Here is a 17,711-nt window from a genome sequence, read left to right as displayed (position 1 = left end):
AAGAGGAGGGACAGCCAGGCGGGCCACCAGAGAGGGCACTCAAGGCAGAGGGAGGGCATGGATGACACTTCTACTGGCAGAGGCGGTGGGGGGTGGGGGACCTGGGAGGAATTGAGTCTGGATAGAGGTAGGATCCCCGAGAGTCCCAAATTTTGGTAGTGACAGCAGCCTTGAGGGCTTGAAAGCAGAGTGTCGTCAGGAGCAACCTAGTCTACGAGCAGCTGTAAACAAGCTGCAGTGGACACAGACCTCAAGGAAGGGGGCAGCCACAGTGGAACCACAGGAGACAAAGCCCCATCAGAGGAGCAACCACAGGACTCAGCAACCATGGGGGCGAAGAGGGCAGGTCTACAGTGGGGCCTCTAAGCGGCCACCAGAACCACAGACCCCACAATGCTGCACACTGACCACAGGGCCCTGTACTGGAAGCACCCAATGGCCTCCCAGGTCACACCTAGGCAGGGGCTGGCCAGTCCTCCAGGCCCCTCGGGCTGAGCACTTAAATGGGAGTTCCCGGGGCACCAGACAAAGGGCCCAACCTGGCCATTTCCGGCAGCGACCACCTGATGCACTTCAGGGTCTTCTTCATCATGGAGGAGTTCTGCAGCAGGAAGAAGGGGCGGAGCAACCGGCGGACACGCAGGGGCTGGAAGACACCCAAGAGAGAATGCTAGGCTCAAAACTGTTCTCAGTGCCACGCCACACTCTCCATCGCAGGGGCAAAAGTGCCAGGGACCCCAGCACTCTAGTGGCAGAGAGGACCCTGCCAGTCACAGAACTGGCCTGCCCATCTTAGCAGGCTGTCTTGACCTGAGGCCACCCCTCTAGTACTGCCCAGAGTTCCTCTGCCATGGCACCTATCCTATCACACTTTGGAATTATATTCCATGTCTGGTGCTCCTGTACTCTGGCAGCCTGTCTCTTACTCCAGAAACTATGCCCCCCAGGACAAAGGCCTGAAAGCACCACTCAGAACAGGCCCTCTAGAGTGACCCTTCTAAGAACTCACTAACCCTCCTGGGCTATGCTTATTGTCCCCAGAAGGTCCCAGCACCAGGCACTGAACTAAAAATGGCACTGGACTGAGAAGGCCAAAGGAACCCGAAGTGACCAGGCAACTGCTTGGGCCCTGCAGCTGAGGGGTCAGCGTCCCAGCTCTCCAGAACCCCTCATGCTCTGCCCATGGGTAGAAGCAGGTCTTAAAAGGGTCCTTCCAGCGCTTCCAACTGACGAAGTGGGAGCTAAATGCTTGGCAGTTCCCTCTGCAGTCAGTCAGCACTCCAATGCCCACAGTGAGGGTCTGTCCAGCAGCTCGGGCCCAGCAGTGCCACAGTCACAGGGCCACCAGGCCTTTTTGAGGATAGAAAGGCATATCCAGTTGACCCTCCTTCAAGAACTGGCCACAGTGCCACATTAAGAATCAGAGCCCTAGAGAAAAAGCCACATCCAACCAGCAACAGCAGAGACACAACGAGAGGCCATGGTCCATCAGTGACAAGCAACCCTTGTATTTTCCAACTCCCAACCACAAGGGTAGCAGGACTCCATCAGGGAAAGACGAACATGAGATGGATCAGGTTCAAGCAGGCCAGCGTGCCCAGTCTCCCCACGAGTCACCTCATCTACATGGAGCACGGCATGACCAAGTAGCCGGCCGTGGCAGCAGCTTGGGCTGATTTGCAAATATTCTGAGTGACAGACTGGCCCAACCAAAACAGACCTTGTGTAGTGCCATGGCCTCACTTGAGCAAGACCTCCCCAAGATGGTACGGGGTGAGGGAGGATTGAGAAGACACAATTCAACAGGAACAGAGGGGCAGGATGGACAGACGTGGCAAGAACAGGGCTAGAAGACTGGGAACAAGGAGGCCTAAGAGGACGGCGGTGGAAGGGCCCCTCCAAGCAGGCACGGGGCATCCAGAGCTCAAGCCCTGGGAATGTTTAGTACAGGGTATCACTCTGCAGGTCCTGTGGATGCCTGAGCCTCTTCCCTCACCCACAAACCAAGCGGCCATCGAACCAGGAATGGAGGCTCCACATGAGGCCGACACTACACACCCCCTACCACACCCATGCGGCCCCTGCTGAGACGAATGGCACCGGGCCTGCCCCCCTGCCAGACACTGGTCTGTCCCTGGACAGTCAGGCATGCAGACCACACTCTGCTGCCCTGCCCATGACTTGGGAACACATAGGTGGGCAGTCCCTGCCACCTGAAAGCAGCACGCATGCTGTAGGTGGAGCAGCGTCTCCCACACAAGCAGCCAGACTGATAGGGCAACATGGGGCTGGGGTTACAGGCACAGCACAGGCCACTGGAGGGGCTGGCTCCCCCAGTGGGATTCCTGGAACCCAGGAAGTGGGAGTAACCTTTCCACTCACCACCACACTATTCTGGACCATGGTGCTCTGGAAGCATCTGTTCCCAAGAGTGAGAGTTCCCACCAGGTGGAACCACAACTTGTCCAATGGGAGGGTATGTGGGGGGGTAAGTAACCCAGTTACCGAGGACAGACAGACACTGCCACTCAGAGCTGCAGGGTGGTCCATGTCAGGGTCCTTTGGGGCACCTCAAACTCCAGCCATCAGGTTAGGGGTACAGTTCAGTGGTAGAGCACTTGCCTAGCACAGGCAAGGCTCCAGAGAAGGGGAGGGTAGCTGGGTGTCAGTGGCTCATGCCTATAATCCCAGCTGATCAGGAAGATCACGGTTCGAGGCCAGCCTGGACAATAGTTTACAATACCATCTCCAAAATAACCAGAGCAAAATCGGACTGGAGGTATGGCTCAAGAGGTAGAACACCTGCTTTGCAAGCACAATGTCCTAAGTTCAAACCCAGTCCTACCAAACGAAAAATGGCAGGGTCCCCAAGGACTTGGCCACTCACAAGTGAAGATCTGGGTCACAGCACCAGGTGAGGAACCCAGCACAGCTGGGATGCTGTGGAGGTACGGGGATGGAGCAGGCAGAAGGGAGTTATGGAGGTTGGTGAGCCAGCCTGGCCCCATCTGTGGCTGCATCTATCCAGCCTGTCATGGGTTGGCATGCAATGGTGCATCCCGTGAGCTCCTCTCCTCCGCCTGCCCCCTTCTAGCTTTACACAAGCATTCTTGGTGGAGGTCAGGCTTACTGCACAGCCTGCGAGGTACGGAGTATGTGCTAGCCAGTGAGACAGACACCGCGAATGTCACAGGACCAGCAGCTGTGGGCCACCCTCCCCGCTGTTCTGGAGAAGATCGGAGCCTCTTCCTTAGTAGGGAGGACAGCTGAGTCTTATCACACAGGGCAGGACACTGCTGTGTACGGAGACAGGAGGTGGAACGGATGCCAAATGGCTGGGGAAATGAGTCCAGATATGCTCAGACTCCACTGTGCTGCCCTCAGAGGGTCCTGGGGGTTAAGAGGTGGGCCTCACTCCCTCCCCTCCATGGTGTCCCCACTGGCAGCACCTACAACTTCCAGCCTGTGCTGTCAGCAGCCTCCCTGAGGGCAGAGGTCAGGGCCCATCCCTGCAGCCCTCCCTAGTCTCCCAGGAGTCAGTAACTCTCACCTCTCCTCTTTGCTCCCTTCTCTCTGGGATCCACTGGGTTCCCATTTGGTTTTCTGGTTCCTCAGTGCCTGTGTAAGCCCCTCTGTTCAATTCTCTGCTAAATGTCCCCTGACACTTGCTGACAGGTATGATGACCCCAAACCAAACTGCCCACCACCACCCAGGTATCGAAGTATGGGGGAAGTCAACGCTGAAGTCAGCACCCACATCTTACTGCAGAGCCTCTCACAGCTCTGCTCAGTGACTGCTGGCCACAGTGAGGCTCTGGAGCAGTGCTTTCATGGGGATCCAGCCAGGTGAGTAGTTAAGTATGAAAGGTTGGGAATTAGAAGAGGTCAGAACTTCTCCCAGGTCCTCCTATCACCAACGGGACATCCTAGGGAACTGTGACCTTCTCCAGGCCTCTTTTCTCTTTAACTCTGGCTACTAAAAGCCCAAGGTGCTTTACCATTTAGACAGTGCTAGGCAAGTGGATGGTATGGTAGATAGCTCAAGGCCCTCACCCTACCACTCGCCTGGCAGCTATATCCACACCCCACACTCCACCGAGCTCCTACCATCTCAGAGCCGCCACACCACCCACCTCCTGACAAGCGAAGCTCAGAGACACAGTCCAGTCCACCAGGGACACAATCAGCCCTATGAGGTAGGCCAGCAGCCACCGGTTCTTCTGGAACTGGGCACGCCCAACCAGGTAGCCCTGCAAGAGACAAGGAGAGTTGAGGGGTGAGTGGGAACCAGATGTAGGCCTGCAACCAATAGAGAACACTTGTGTACACACACAGGATGCAGGTAGCACAGCAGAGGGTCCGCCAATAGTGTCAGGAAGCACTAGCGACCCACTGTGCAGTTTCAGGTACTGCACAGGGCCTCTCTGGCTCAGTTTCTTTCTTGGTAAGGGGTTCCCATCTGCTCTGCCAGCGACTGCAGTATAAATGGCCAGAAGACAGACCTGCTTTGTAGGCATGCCACAGCCCTCCAGGGATGGTCCGCCCGCTCTGCCCTCTCCTGCCACTATTCATTATCAGACGGCCCCCAGAGGTCATGGCCTGCAGATTCACACAGGTGCTCACTCTCACCTGAGACTACCCAGTGACAACTTGCCCCAGTTTCAGTTTCTGCTTAAAACCCTCAGACCCACCAGCCACATTGTGGGCTGAAAAAAATGAGAAACTCTCTAGGGCCCAATCTCAACCAATCGATCTCTCTCTCTCTCTCTCTCTCTCTCTCTCTCTCATGTGCCCAGCATCCAGCACACAACCCCACTGAGGACCACAGGGCACATGCCAGCAGGGCTGGCGGACACCACAGCAGGGCCACAGCCACGGGTGCCCAACAATGTGGATGTGGATGCAGGCACCCCTGGGAAGGCAGCGCTAGAATCCCTGACAAAAACAGAACGCGTAGCCTGGCGAGACCCAGCTTCTGAGCCTCACTGGAAAGTCACTAAGGCCCCAGGCTTAATGTGCCTTGGAGGTCCACCTCCAGCTTCCAGAAGACCCAGTCACAGACGTGCAACAGCCTCTGTGTAGACAAGACGCCCCTCCCTGCTCCACATTCACCTCCTCCCTTCTTTGGGGACAGCACGGAAGGCCATGAGGAGAACCCACCCAATCTTCTCTTAAGGATGGGGTCTCCCCTCACAAAGGTCAGCCCCTCAGCTGCCCCAAGAACCCCTCCAGGATGCCTGGCCCCAGAGGCACAGCCCAGACCCAGCTTCCTTTCTGGGGAGGGAGAAGAGCTGACAACCTCTGTCCCAAGGCCCAGACAGGTGCAAAACCCAGGCCTTTGCTCAGACAGCCAAAGTGCAAAGGCAAGAAGAGAGGCAGCCAGCCTGAAACAGCAGAAATAAACTAGGAGAGAAGCAGTCAGGGGCTGAGAGGGCCAGGGTGGCTGGAGCTGTGTGAGGAAGGCACAGGAGCCACCCATCTCACCTTCACAGAGACATCAGCCAGGAAGACTAGCAGGCAGAGCGCCTCCACACCCTCGGTCAGGCCACAGGGTGGCTCCCAGGGCAGGGAGCGGTAGCGTACATCTGCGGTTCTTGTGAATGAAGAAGGGGTCTCAATAAAAGCCAAAGCCAGGATCAAGAAAATGGTGAAGTTCAGAACCCTGGAGGAGACAAACCTGGTTAAAGTGCCACAGACAGCTAACATCCAGGGCCAGGAAGCCTACCAGCAGGCAGATGCCCTAGAGGAGACTCCATGATTCCAGGAGGGTGGAAGCTGGAATTCCTGGCTATGGCCACCCATGCCTGGCCAAGTAAGACCAATCTGCCCAAGACCAATGGCCCTGGGCCAACCCAAGGCTCTGAGGAAGAGAAGGAAGCCCTCACTGCCAAGCAGCCTTCTGCCCACAGGTGGACTCCTCCCTTGACGGGGAAGGATAATGGCCAAACCTGCATCATAGGGAAGGAGAGCCACCTGGACCACGAGACAGGATGGGACAGTGAACAGTGAGGCCAGCCCACCCCCACCAAGTAGGCCTGCAGGAACCCCAAGTTCTGCATTCTCACCGTTGGCAACCCTTTGAGTAATACCATCGGTAAAGCCGCATCGCGCTGGCGTCCATGCGGTGGTAGATGGAGCGGTACTGGAAGCGAGAGGTTCACACAGAGGGGCATGAGAGAGGGTGCCCTCGGGACTGCACACGCGTGTGCCCTGACCTGTGGCCCCATACCACACAGTCACAGTGCACCACTCTCCCCGCTGGGGAGATGAGTTGTGTGGCAGGCCCGTGTCAGCATGGGGACAAGGTGGCCCTTCCCTGGACCTGCAGGCTTAGACCGTCACAAACTCCCCATAGGCCAGACACCTGGCAGGCAGGTACACCGAGGGGACACTTAAGGGTATTTGTGGAAGGTACAACTGTGCTGCCCCCACTCGGATAAACTATCATTCTCCAGATATCTCCCCACCTAGGACCCAGCACAAGTGGTCCAGGACAGGCGGCAGTCTGTGGGAAATTGACGATGCCAGGATTCCAGCATTCAGAAGATCGCCTTCTCTAGCAAGAATGGAGGGATAACAGGCCCAGAGCCCCACTGTCACAGATCTCCTAACCTGCAGGCCAGCAGCCGAGCCCTTGCTCCCAGGACAGCAAGGAATGAGGGGGCAGGGGAAGCTCTAGGCCAGCATGGCAGCCACCACCCACCTGGATAGCATCTTCAATGAAGACCACAGCCTGGTTGATGCAGAGGTCCTGCAAGGCCACGCCATCTGTGAGCAGAGGGGGATACTCCAGATGAGCACGCGGGATAGAGTAGCCTCGCCCCTGCAGGACAACCCAGCTGGAGGAGGTGAGCTGTGGCTTGCACCAGAGGCCCCCACCCTGCAGTGCAGCACAGGACACCTGCTGGGCCCAGGGTGGGGTCCCAGCCAGGTGAGGAGCATAGAAGCAGGCACCCAGGGTACCAGGCCCAGAGAAGAGGCCCACAACAGCACTGCCCAGGGGACACAGTACAGAGGGCACACAGGAGGCAGCAACATTCTGCAGAGCACTGGTACCAGATGTGGGGCTCAGGGTTGGTTCCTCTCCTCTGGAGGCATCTCCACCTCTGTCCAGTGGGTGTCACTGGCCACCTGCTCAGCACCCCAGAAGGTGCTGTGCGGTACAAGGAGCCCCTGCTGGGCCTGGCACACTGTGCTCAGTGTGGGGCTGTTGCCATTGCTGTGCTGCCCCTCCCTCCTCCAGCCTCCTGTGCAGCACCAGCATCTTCCACTGTAAGATGGGCTAACACCACCTGCCCACCTCCATCCAACGAGACCACAGATCTCACCCCGACACAGAAACTGCATCTAGGACCAAAGGCACAGTCCTGCCTGCACCGAACATGAGAACAAGTCAAGTCCCAGTCCATCCCCACCCTGGCCCACAGGATCAGGCAACACCCACACACACCCCAGGATCATCCAGAGCAAATCCCAAGGAGTGCTCGAGTCCCCAGGGGGACTGTTCAGCATGGCCATCCCCTATACAATGGGTTCTCACAGTGCAGGTGGTGTAGCCTCCAGCAGGCCTGGGTGAGGGAGGCAGCTGGCTCCTGGCTGTACAGGACACAACCTGCTCGCCAGCCCATCCCCACCACCAAACAGCAGCCAGCACACTCCGCAGGTGCCAGGGCCTGGGCCTGCCCACCCTCGTGGTGGGCAGAGGCCCATTTGGGAGCTTCACTGCAGAAGCTGCAACTCAACTTGCAACACAAGGGGGAAAAAAAGCACAAGAAAGAGGCCCAGAGCAGCAGGGGAACCTGGAGGCTCAGGTTCACACTTCCATGACCCAAAAGAGACACCGGCAGGGCGGCCTGGGGACCAAAGCCTACACGCAGCTCAGGCAACTCACATCAGGCCCGAGCCAGAAACAAGGTGGCCAGTTCATGGCTCTACTTTTACATCTGTCCCCTTGAGACCCACAGCTTCACCAAAACAATGCAGGGATGTGCCCGCCTCAAAGAGCTGCTAGAGCAAAGGGGCAGGAAGCCATTGCTTGGGGCTCAGGCAAAGCTTCAGCCTCTGCCAACCCACTGTGCCCACGGTCCCTGGAGAAGCACCTGCTCTGGTCCTCAGGGCTCATGCCTGGGTTCATGAAGCAGAGGCAGGATACAGGGAGCAAGTGAAGATGTGGGGGCCCCCATCCTGGCTCTGCCCCAGCCTTGCTCAGCCTGGGCCTCAGTTTTTCCACAGGTGCTACCACAAGGCTTATCCTGAGGTCCCCTAAATGCTTCCCAACGAGGGCCTGAGGTTGGTGCCAGAACACCCCAAGAGTGTCCTGGAATGGCTGTGAGGAGAAGCTACTCCCACACTGCTTGGTTCCTGAACCCAGCAGAACTCAAAAGCCTATTTATCCAGTGAGTGAATGAGGCAGGCTAGGGGAATGGGTCAGGAGGCAGGGAGCCCACGTTAACAAAGAGAACCCCTGAACCTGAGAGGTGAACCACACAAGCTTCTTAGGAAGAGACAAAGCCCATGTCACCCAGGCAAGCCAACAGGGGAATGGTGTCAGCACCCTGAATCCTACAGCGCCAGGCTTCCCGTCTGCCTAGTTTTCTGGCTGGTGGGTTTGTAAGATTCCAGGTCTGGCCACTAAACTCCCCCCACTTTCAGGTGCCATGCCTCAGGAAGGCTTCTCAGCCTCAAGCACCCTAAGGAAGCTCCTCAGAGCCCTAGGAAACTTGCCACAGCTGTCCCTGGGTCACAGCTATCCCTGGGTCCCACTACTCCAAGTCCACACTCCACCCAGCCAGGTACTGCAGGGCCCCGTTCCACACACTCATCCCTTCTCCCGCTGCTCCCTTACCCTGCCACCACCATGTCAGTCATTCTGAACTTGACTCTCCAAGGCCTGGCTCACCAGACCCTCCAACAGCCTGGCCCAGACCATTGCCTCTTCCAGGCCACCATCCCCCAAGGTCCAGGAGCACCCCCAAAGCAATCAACCTGCCCTGAGCTCATCACCCTAATCACCCCACAAGGGCTGAGGACTCTGCCAAGCACATAGGGTCATAATGAAGCTGCCAAGTATAGGGAGACAACAACAGGGGTTCAAACAATGCAGCCCACACTTTAGCCCTGGATGGGTCTTCCTGCCCCAACATCTAGGTGCACACTCACTCTCCAGCTTGCTCCAGCCTCCACCCTGCACAACTGGTATAGGACCCTGCCCAGCATCCTGTGTGACTCTGGGCAAGCCCCTAACCTCTCTGTGCCTCAGCTCCTTGCAGACCCTACCCAACAGGACTTATAGATGGAAGGGTTCCTGAGATACCGTGCTTTGTGGAATCCCCCCCCTTTCAGACAACACAGTAATCCCCAGTCCTCACTCTTTCACAACCAGGGTGACTTTCTGACCCAAAACCAGAGAAAACCATTCTCCCCAACCTTTGGCCAGGGCCCCCAGCTGGGGCTGAGTCAGAAGGACCTGGACACAGGGTTCCCAGGGATCCCCAGGCAACAGCCCCCCCTTACTGGCTAGAGAGTCTGACCACAGGACAGACAAACCAAGAGCCCAGGGGCTATCTTTGTGCCACGGGTGCTGAAGTAGAGGCTGTGAACCATTCTCACAGGCAGACTGGCCAAGGAGACGCAAACACAGAGCGTCCTGTCTGCTTTCTCAGCAGTCTTCGCCAAGGCCACAGCACTGGGACAGAGAGCCCCTCTCTCCAGCCACACTGCCCAACCCTGGCTTTTGTCTCACCATAGCAGATCCTGTCTGCCACACATCCACTCCGCCAGGACTAGCACCTGCAAGCACTGTGGCATTCCTAACCTGACAGCCGTCAGCCCATACACACCAGCTCTGTGAATTCTCTCACTGAATGCTCAGAACACCCACCCCGCCCCCCACACACACTCACTTTCTGCCAGCCCATTACTAGCCCTCCTTTTACAGAAACTCAGAAAGGCCAAGCAACCTGCCAAGGTCACACAGCATACAAGTGGCAGCCCCAGAAAGGCATCCAGCCCCAGACACAAAGCCTGTGCCCCCTGAACCGTACTCCTGCTCCTTGTCAAGGGAGCTGCAGGCACTGGCACGGGCTGGAAAGATATGTGGCCCAGGATTCAACCAAAGAATCTCCAAGGGCGACAGGCAGACAGTGTGGTCACTTCTGCCTCTGCCTTCCTGCTCCCCAGTCAGGACCCCTGTACGCACATCCATGGATGGGCACATGCCATGAATCAATCCAGAGGGGTCCACTTGCCTACCCAGTCCCCTCCCAGACAGAAGAGGACAGCAAGGACCAGAGAGGGAAGTCGCCAGGCATGAAGGGCCAGTGCATTACTAGCAGTGGCTACACCAGAAGGAAGGCGGGACTACGACCTTGGGGAGGAGGGGTGGTTCTCTGGGCCTCAGTTTCCTCATTTGTAAAATCAGACAGAGGTCCTTCCGCCTCTAAGCCAGCGCCTAATTTCCCTGGAATGGACAGGGACATGGACTCCACCCTCCCCGCCTCTGAGGATTCAGCAATCTCTCTGACCACAAACAGGAAGGGCAGGAGGGAGCCGAAGGCCAGCGCAGCAGTGCAAGGAGCAAGGGGAGGAAGCCGCCTGCTCTCAAGACGCCTGTGCCTGCCCCACCTGAAAGGCCACCACAGGGCTCCAAAGTCACTCCTCGCTGGCTGGAACCCCCTCCAGCCCCCCCACCAGCTTAGACTCGGGCAGGGTACCGCCTCTCTCCGGGCCTCAGTTTCCCCATGAGAAGCGGAAAAAATGAAAGTGCTGCCTCCTAAAGAGTCATTGGGGCAACTCTGGAGAGTCCGGGGTCAGGCCCGCCCGGCTCGGAAGGAAGCTGCGGGGGTGGGGACACGACCCTGGCGTCCCCAACCCTGCCACGCGCCGGGCCCCGCAGCGACACGGGCGCGGGGACCGCAGGACCCTTCCCCCAAGCCGGGCCACTCACCAGGGCCGACCTGGACGCTGCGGCAAGTGAGTAGCCCCGGCGGGCAGTCGCCGCTGCTGCCACCACTGCCGCCACGGAACCGGCCCAAAAGAGGTTCGGACTCGGCCCGGGGTTCCGCCATCCCGTAGCCACACGCGGTTCGGGACCCTCCAGAAGCGCAAGACCCGGCGAGCGCCCGACTCCACTGCGCAGGCGCAAAGCCCGCCGGCGTTCGGGAGGAGGAGCGACCGCTGTGACGCAGGGAGAGGCACTTCATTGCCAGCCAATAAGAAGGGAGGATTCACGCGTGGAGGCGGAGCTTCTAGAGCCCCGCCTCCTGGGGTGGGGCTTCGCTTCGTTCCCCAGGCTTGGAATTTTGAGGACCTGGAACTTTGAGTACCACCTGGAAACTTTTATGCAATGCAAATGATTAGGCAGGCACTTTACCACTGAGCTGCACCCCAACCCCAGGAATGTTTTATCAAGCATTCTGAGTGATTCTGATGCAGGTGAGTCGACAAAGGTCATCCCCCAAAAATGGAACTTGAGTTTAGCCTCCGATAATGAATTTAGGAAAACTAAATATAATTAAGGGTAAAGATTTCAAACACAAATGACGCACTTGAAAAATATTTACAATATATTTAAAGTGTTTTCAATATTAATGTATAGAAACTATATTAGACTTTTGTCACAGTGACAAAATACCTGAAACAAACGTCTGGAGGGAGGAAAGATTTATTTTAGCTCATTGTTTCAGAGGTTTCAGTCCATCCTGGCGGAGATGGCGGGCATAGCACAGCAGCTCAACTCAGGCAGAGAGGAAGAATACGAGAAGTCTGGGTACGTGAGACGTTTGTAGAATTGTAATTAGAAAAACAGGAAACAAAGCCCACCCCAGGAAGCCGGAGGCGGGACACGTGAGAAGCGCCAAGTCCTTTGTGTAAGTCAAACATTTATAAAACTGCGGTCTGTCTAGGGGTCTTCAGGTCCTTGTCTCTGTGCAGGCTTCTTCCTTCCAACCATTTGGCATGTTCACATTTGCTGTGACAACCATCCTTAAATTACATCTTAGGTTTTTGAAACTGATCAGCTTGGGACTCCCAGAGACCAGGGCTCCTTAATGGACAAGGTGATACTTGTTTGAGAATCTGCCAGGTGCTTTCTTTTAGAAGACACTTGTTTGGGGCAGAAAAGCCCATCTTGAGGAGATACCTATTCTCCGTCAACCAAGCCTCTTTTAATCGGAGGATGGATTTTACCATGTGTTTTTCTTGAGCTGGGCTATTTATCCAGAGTTCCGGGCAAATCATTAGTGCAAGATTAAGAGCACCATCCGCTGCTATTATAGCCTGATGGGAAGTGAGAGCGTTCAAGTTATCTTTTTTTCTAACTATCATATTATTTTGTGTTGGTCGTACACTGTAACATTTGCAAAAGGGCTTACACTGTATCTTAGTTAAATTCACCACCTTCTTACCCTTTAATACGGTGCTTATTCTTAGCTCTTGGTTCCCATGCCTCAATGTCCCTAATCTAGCCTGCCTCAGAAGGGGCCAAGGCAAAATACAGCCCCAAAGGACACACCCTGCAACCTAGTTCCTCCCAACTAGGCCCCACCCCCTACTTTCACCACCTCCCAATAACATCACCCTATTACAGCTTCATCTAGGGACTGGTCCACTGATTAGATTGGAACCATCAGGATCTAATCACTTCCCAAAAACCCATCAATTAGCAACAAAGCCCCCAGTATGTGAGCCTGTGGGGGACATTTCATAGTCAACCCATAACAGACTATGACAAATTACCACAAGCTCATCATAAAACAACTCCCATTCGTTATCTTTTGTCCTGGAGGTCAGAAGTCCCGTGACTGGACTGGGTTCCTGTCTCAGGGCCTCACAGGGCAGGAGCCCCAGTGTGGCCACCCTGGGCTCTTACTGGAGGCTGGGACAATCCACTTGCAGGTTCATCCAGGATGCTGGCACGATTCACTTCCATGGGACCAGGACCAAGGTCCACGTTGACTTGCTGGGTGTTGTTGGCGAGGGCGGTTCTCGGCTCCTGGGGACCGCCATGTTCTTTCCATTGTGGCCCCACCTTCACTACAGCCACCAAGAGCACATTGAATTCTCAGCTTCAAATGACAACTTCAATATGCAGCAGGTGCTTCAGACCTCTCTGATTTTCCTTTCAGCCACATCTGTGTTTGCCCCATTTTTAAGTGTACAGCTCGGTAGTATTAAATACACTCACGACATTATACAATTATCACCCCGTCCATCTCCAGAACTTTTTCATCTTGAAAAACTGAAATTCTATCCCATTCTTAAATTTACAATTTGGTTTAATTTTTTTTTTTTGAGACACGTCTTGCTATAACACAGGCTGGCCCTGAGCTCACACTCCTCCTACCTCAGCCTTCCGAGTGCTGAGATTACAGTCCCACCACACCTGGCTTCTACCTTCTGTGGTTTTGACTACTCTAGGTACTTCGTACAAGTGGAATCGTACAGTGCTTGTCTTTTTGTGACCCGATTATGTCACTTACCATAATGTCCTCAAGGTTCATCTACATTGTAACTTGTGTCCAAGTTCCTTCCTTTTTTAAGGCCAAATAATATTCTGTTGCATGTGTATGCCATGTTTTGCTTATGCGTTCATTCATTGATGAGCTGTTTCCACCGCTTGTCTACTGTGAATTAATGACACTGTGAACACAGTGCACAAATCTCTCTGAGACCTTGCTTTCAATTGGGGAGGGCGTGTGTCCACCCAGAAGTGGAGTTTCTAGGTCATATGATAGTCCTATTCCGATTTTCTGGGAACCGCCATATTGATTTCCACAGTGACTGTTTCATTTTACATCCCCAGCAGTGTACACGAGTCTCACTTTCTCCTTGTGCTCACCAACTCTTAGGAATTTGGGGGGGGGGATGTTAGTTGTTGCTGTCCTAGTTGGTATGAGGCAGTCTTGTGACAGTTCTGACGTGCATTTCCCTGGTCACTGGTGGTCATATTTCTCCTGCCCGTCAGACATCTTCCGTGAAACGATGTCTACTCAACTCCTCTGCCCATTTTTCACTCAGTTTATGACTTTGTTGTTGAATTTAAGGGGTTCTCTATATACTTGGATATATGATTTGCAAATATTTTCTCTCACCCTGGGTTACCTTTTACTCTATTAATACTGTCTTTTTTTTAAATAACGTAAAGTCCCATTTGCTTACTTACCATTTGTGTTATACCTGCTGTCATCATGGGCAATCAAGACCGCTGAAAGAATTCAAGTTAGTCCAGCTCTGAGCTGGCTGTGCAGTGTCCAGCTGGAGAGTTACACTAAGGCTCCCTTCTCCTTTATAGGCTGCTCTCATTTTCTTAATTTCTGCAGTAGCTTCCCTGGGACAGGTCAGTGTGCCGTTCATGATGGTGTGGCAGCAGTACAGAGGGAAGGAGTCCTGCAGCTTGGCCAGGCATTCGTCTGCACAAGGACCACGGGCCCCAGTACTTGTTCCCATTCTGTCAGTTGCTGGGGCAGCTGGGGCTGCAGCAGGCGCAGAGGATGCACTCGGACAGCCCGTCCAGTTTCTCCTGTTCTTCTGCGGACTGCAGGTACTGCTGCTTGCCTTCCTGGGACTCATCCGTCTTCTTCAGATAGGGCTCGATGGACTTGGACGGTGATTGGAAGTCACTCAGGTCAGGAACGAAGTCCTTCGTCACGTACGTGGGCGCGAGAGGGCAGATCTTCAAGACTTTGTTGAGGTTGGGGTCCATCCTGGGGGGAGCGCTAGTGTCATCCCCATTGATGTTCATCACACAAGAGCCGTGGATCCCTTCTCCACATGATCTTCGGAAGGCCAAGGTCGAATCAATTTCATTTTTAACTTCGATTAAAGCAGTCAACACCATGGGACCACAGTTATTCAGATCAACTTCGCAAGTCTACCTACGAGGTTTATCTCCATGCTTGTCTGGGTCCCACTGGTAGATGGCAAATTCCTGGATGTGAGGAGCTGTGGCTGCAGCTGTCTGAGCCCCTCAGCAGGCCATCAGGCAGGCTCCACCAAGGGTCGTGGCTGGGAACCAGCGCCTCAAGGAGATACCGACCACCGCCACCATCTTGGCTTGTGACTTGGTACTGTCTTTTGATAGGCAGGTTTTTTTATTTGTTTTTTGTGGTTCTGGACCTTGAACTCAGTACTTCACTCTTGCTAGGCAGGTGCTCTACCACTTGAGCCACTCCATCAGCCCTTTTTGCTCTGGTTATTTTAGAGACAGGGTTTCACTTTTTTGCCCAGGCTGGCCTGGACCATGATCCTGCTACATTAGGCTTCCTACCATCACTGGGATGGCAGGCACTTACCACCATGCCAAGAACTTGTTTTTGTTGTTGGGACGGGGGAGGGGGTCTCACTTTTTTGCCCAGGCTGGCGTGGAACCTCAATCCTCCTGATCTCAGGTGAATATTTTCTATTTTCATGAAGTCCAGTGTTCCTGGTTGTATGGCTTGTAGGCATACCCGAAAAAGTCATTGCCAAATCCATTATGGTGACCTGATTCCTAAGAGATCCCAAAGATGCCTTTCAGGCTCATGTGATTACATTGAATCAGATGATTCAGATCCCTTCCTATTTTAAGATCAGCTGATTTGTAACTTGACTGCTGCAAAATATTTTTGCCATCTAACCAACCTAATGTAACCAGGGTTGCCTCACCAGGGAGTGACACTGGTAAGAAAAAGATTCAGTTCTCCACAGAGAGGAAAGGCAAAGGACTTGAACCCAAAACTTATGAAAAAAAAATTATCAACAAGACTAAGGCTGTAGCTCAGTGGTGGAGCACTTGCATAGCATGCACAAGCCCTGGGTTCAGTTCCCCGACTGGAAATTGCCAAAAAAAGAGAAATACTGACAAGGAACATTGGAAAGGAAGCGACACTTCGTGAGAATACCCAGATGCAAATGCAAATCACTGGGACAAGCCCGGTGTGGTGGTGCACACCTGTAATCCCAGGTACTTGGGAGGCACAGGCAAGAGGATCTTGAGTTCAAGGCCAGCCTGAGCAAAGTTAGCAAGACACTGTCTCAAAAACAAAATACAGATGACTAGGAATATGGCTCAAATGGTACTGGAACCCTGGGTTCAAACCCCAGTACTACAAAAAATAAAATAAATTTTAAATTGAAATAAAAATTGCTGAAGCCATCAGTCCACAAATATTTAAAAGATGACCCAGCTCTGGAGGGCAAGAGTGTGGTTATCCCAGAGAGTGAGAGATAAATCACAGGACACACCACAAGTTCAAGTTTGTTTGTTGGTTTGTTTAAACAAGGAGCATGCATTTTAAAACCCCCAAAAGTAAGATGTTTTTGAGAAAAAGGATATGATGGATCCCTGCAGCTCTCTGCAAAAATGAAACCTCCTCCATGAAGTGTCTGTTGCCACCAAAGAATTCCCTGGATGTTGGGTACACACTCCCAGAGGCCTCAGTGCAATGTCGTTGCCTCACTGACTTCCTGGCCAGCTTGGTTGGATGCAGGCAGGGCTTTCAGAAGAGGCCTGAACAAAGGGGAAGATGGGAACAAACTATGAGGGGAAGTGTGATCTCTCAAGAGGGCGCTGAGTCTCAGGCACAAACGTCCAGCTGCTGGTCCATCGAGAATGTCACTGTGCAGACAGACAGAGGACCCATCACAACATCAGCAAGTAGCTCATCATCAAGTGCTTACAGGTGTCAGCAGAGAGAGACAGGGCTGTGTTCCTGATGGCCCTGTCCCCACTATAGCCTGGCCATCCCCGATAGTGGCTCTCCTGGCCCTGACTTAGGGGTGCCACACCAAGGGAGCAGTGCTGACCTAGGACTGAAACCAGAGGTGCCACTGTCCTCTGTGAACCTCAGGTAGATCACAGCGTCAGTTTCCTCCTCTGTGAGGTGGTGGCATAACAAACCCAAGCACTCTATGAGGACCAAAAGGGAGAAGCTGGGCACTTTGGAAGCTGGGGTGCGTGTGGTCCCCCTCACACCAATGGCACTGAGACTGAAGTCCAGGCCGTGACTCCTGCCACCTCCAATTGCTCTGTGAGGTCAGCCCAGCCAGCCCCATCCAGCAAGCACTCGCTGAGCATCTACTGAGTACCAGGAACTCTTCTAGTAGTACAGCTGGGAGCAACAGGACTGCATTCATGTTCCACTGCTTCTACTCTGAAGCTGGCCCTGTGGTGAGACCCTGGGCACAGCATGCCCCTCTCTGAACCTCAGTTTCCTTGTCTGTAGAGTGGGGAGAGAGTCACACCTGCCATTTGTTGGGAAGAGTCAAACAAGATGCTGCAGGGCACATGGGAGGCCTCCCAGCAGGAGCACACTGCTAAGGAGCACAGTCCATCCTCAGAACTTCTCGTCTGCTTGTCTGGTCCAGGGAGGAGGCAGACAGAACTGGGAAACAGGAAGCTCTGACAGCATTTCCCAAGCCGGAGAGGAAAGGGCACAGTCACTGTGGCCACAACCCCTGCAAGGCTGTACACAACCTAAGGACCTTCTGCCCTCCTGCAGGGATGAGAAGACTGGGCCTAGGTGGAACAGGCTTTGCCAAGGTCTCCCCCATCTGCAGCCGAATTTGGATGAGCCCTGGGTGGATAAGCTGCCTGCCCTGACTGTGTCTTTCTGATGCCTCAGACTGGGAGGCAATTCTGCAGCAGGCCTGTGGCACAGCAGTGACATCTTTGGACATGCTCCTACCCCCATCTTCCTCTCTCCTTCTTTCTCCACCCCTGCCCATTGCCCTCT

At 54.3% G+C, this 17,711-nt stretch overlaps 1 protein-coding gene and 1 pseudogene across 7 annotated transcripts in view; both read right to left on the bottom strand.

Moving 5' to 3' along the window:
* The window catches only part of Tpcn2 (two pore segment channel 2), a 34,667-nt gene extending 23,504 nt beyond the window's left edge, over positions 1-11,163 (bottom strand). For 5 of the 7 annotated variants that reach the window (XM_074050734.1, XM_074050739.1, XM_074050732.1 and 2 more), the window contains exons 1-6: positions 10,946-11,163; positions 6,704-6,768; positions 6,066-6,142; positions 5,485-5,662; positions 4,134-4,250; positions 540-646 (exon numbers count right to left, since the gene is read on the bottom strand). In XM_074050734.1, coding sequence (XP_073906835.1) covers positions 540-646; positions 4,134-4,250; positions 5,485-5,662; positions 6,066-6,142; positions 6,704-6,768; positions 10,946-11,066 — 665 coding nt within the window. In that variant the 5' untranslated portion in view covers positions 11,067-11,163. The remainder of the gene's footprint in view (positions 1-539; positions 647-4,133; positions 4,251-5,484; positions 5,663-6,065; positions 6,143-6,703; positions 6,769-10,945) is intronic. The other 2 variants (XM_074050766.1, XM_074050760.1) reach the window with 2 other exon arrangements.
* A 492-nt stretch (positions 11,164-11,655) lies between these two features.
* Positions 11,656-16,483, bottom strand: LOC141414924 (succinate dehydrogenase [ubiquinone] iron-sulfur subunit, mitochondrial pseudogene; annotated as a pseudogene).
* Positions 16,484-17,711: the final 1,228 nt, after the last annotated feature.

Source organism: Castor canadensis, chromosome 1 (genome assembly GCF_047511655.1).
Source record: "Castor canadensis chromosome 1, mCasCan1.hap1v2, whole genome shotgun sequence".
Classification (NCBI taxonomy): Eukaryota; Metazoa; Chordata; class Mammalia; order Rodentia; family Castoridae; genus Castor; species Castor canadensis.
The sequence above is the reverse complement of the archived record's forward strand: the minus strand, read 5'-3'. Positions and strand labels throughout refer to the sequence as shown.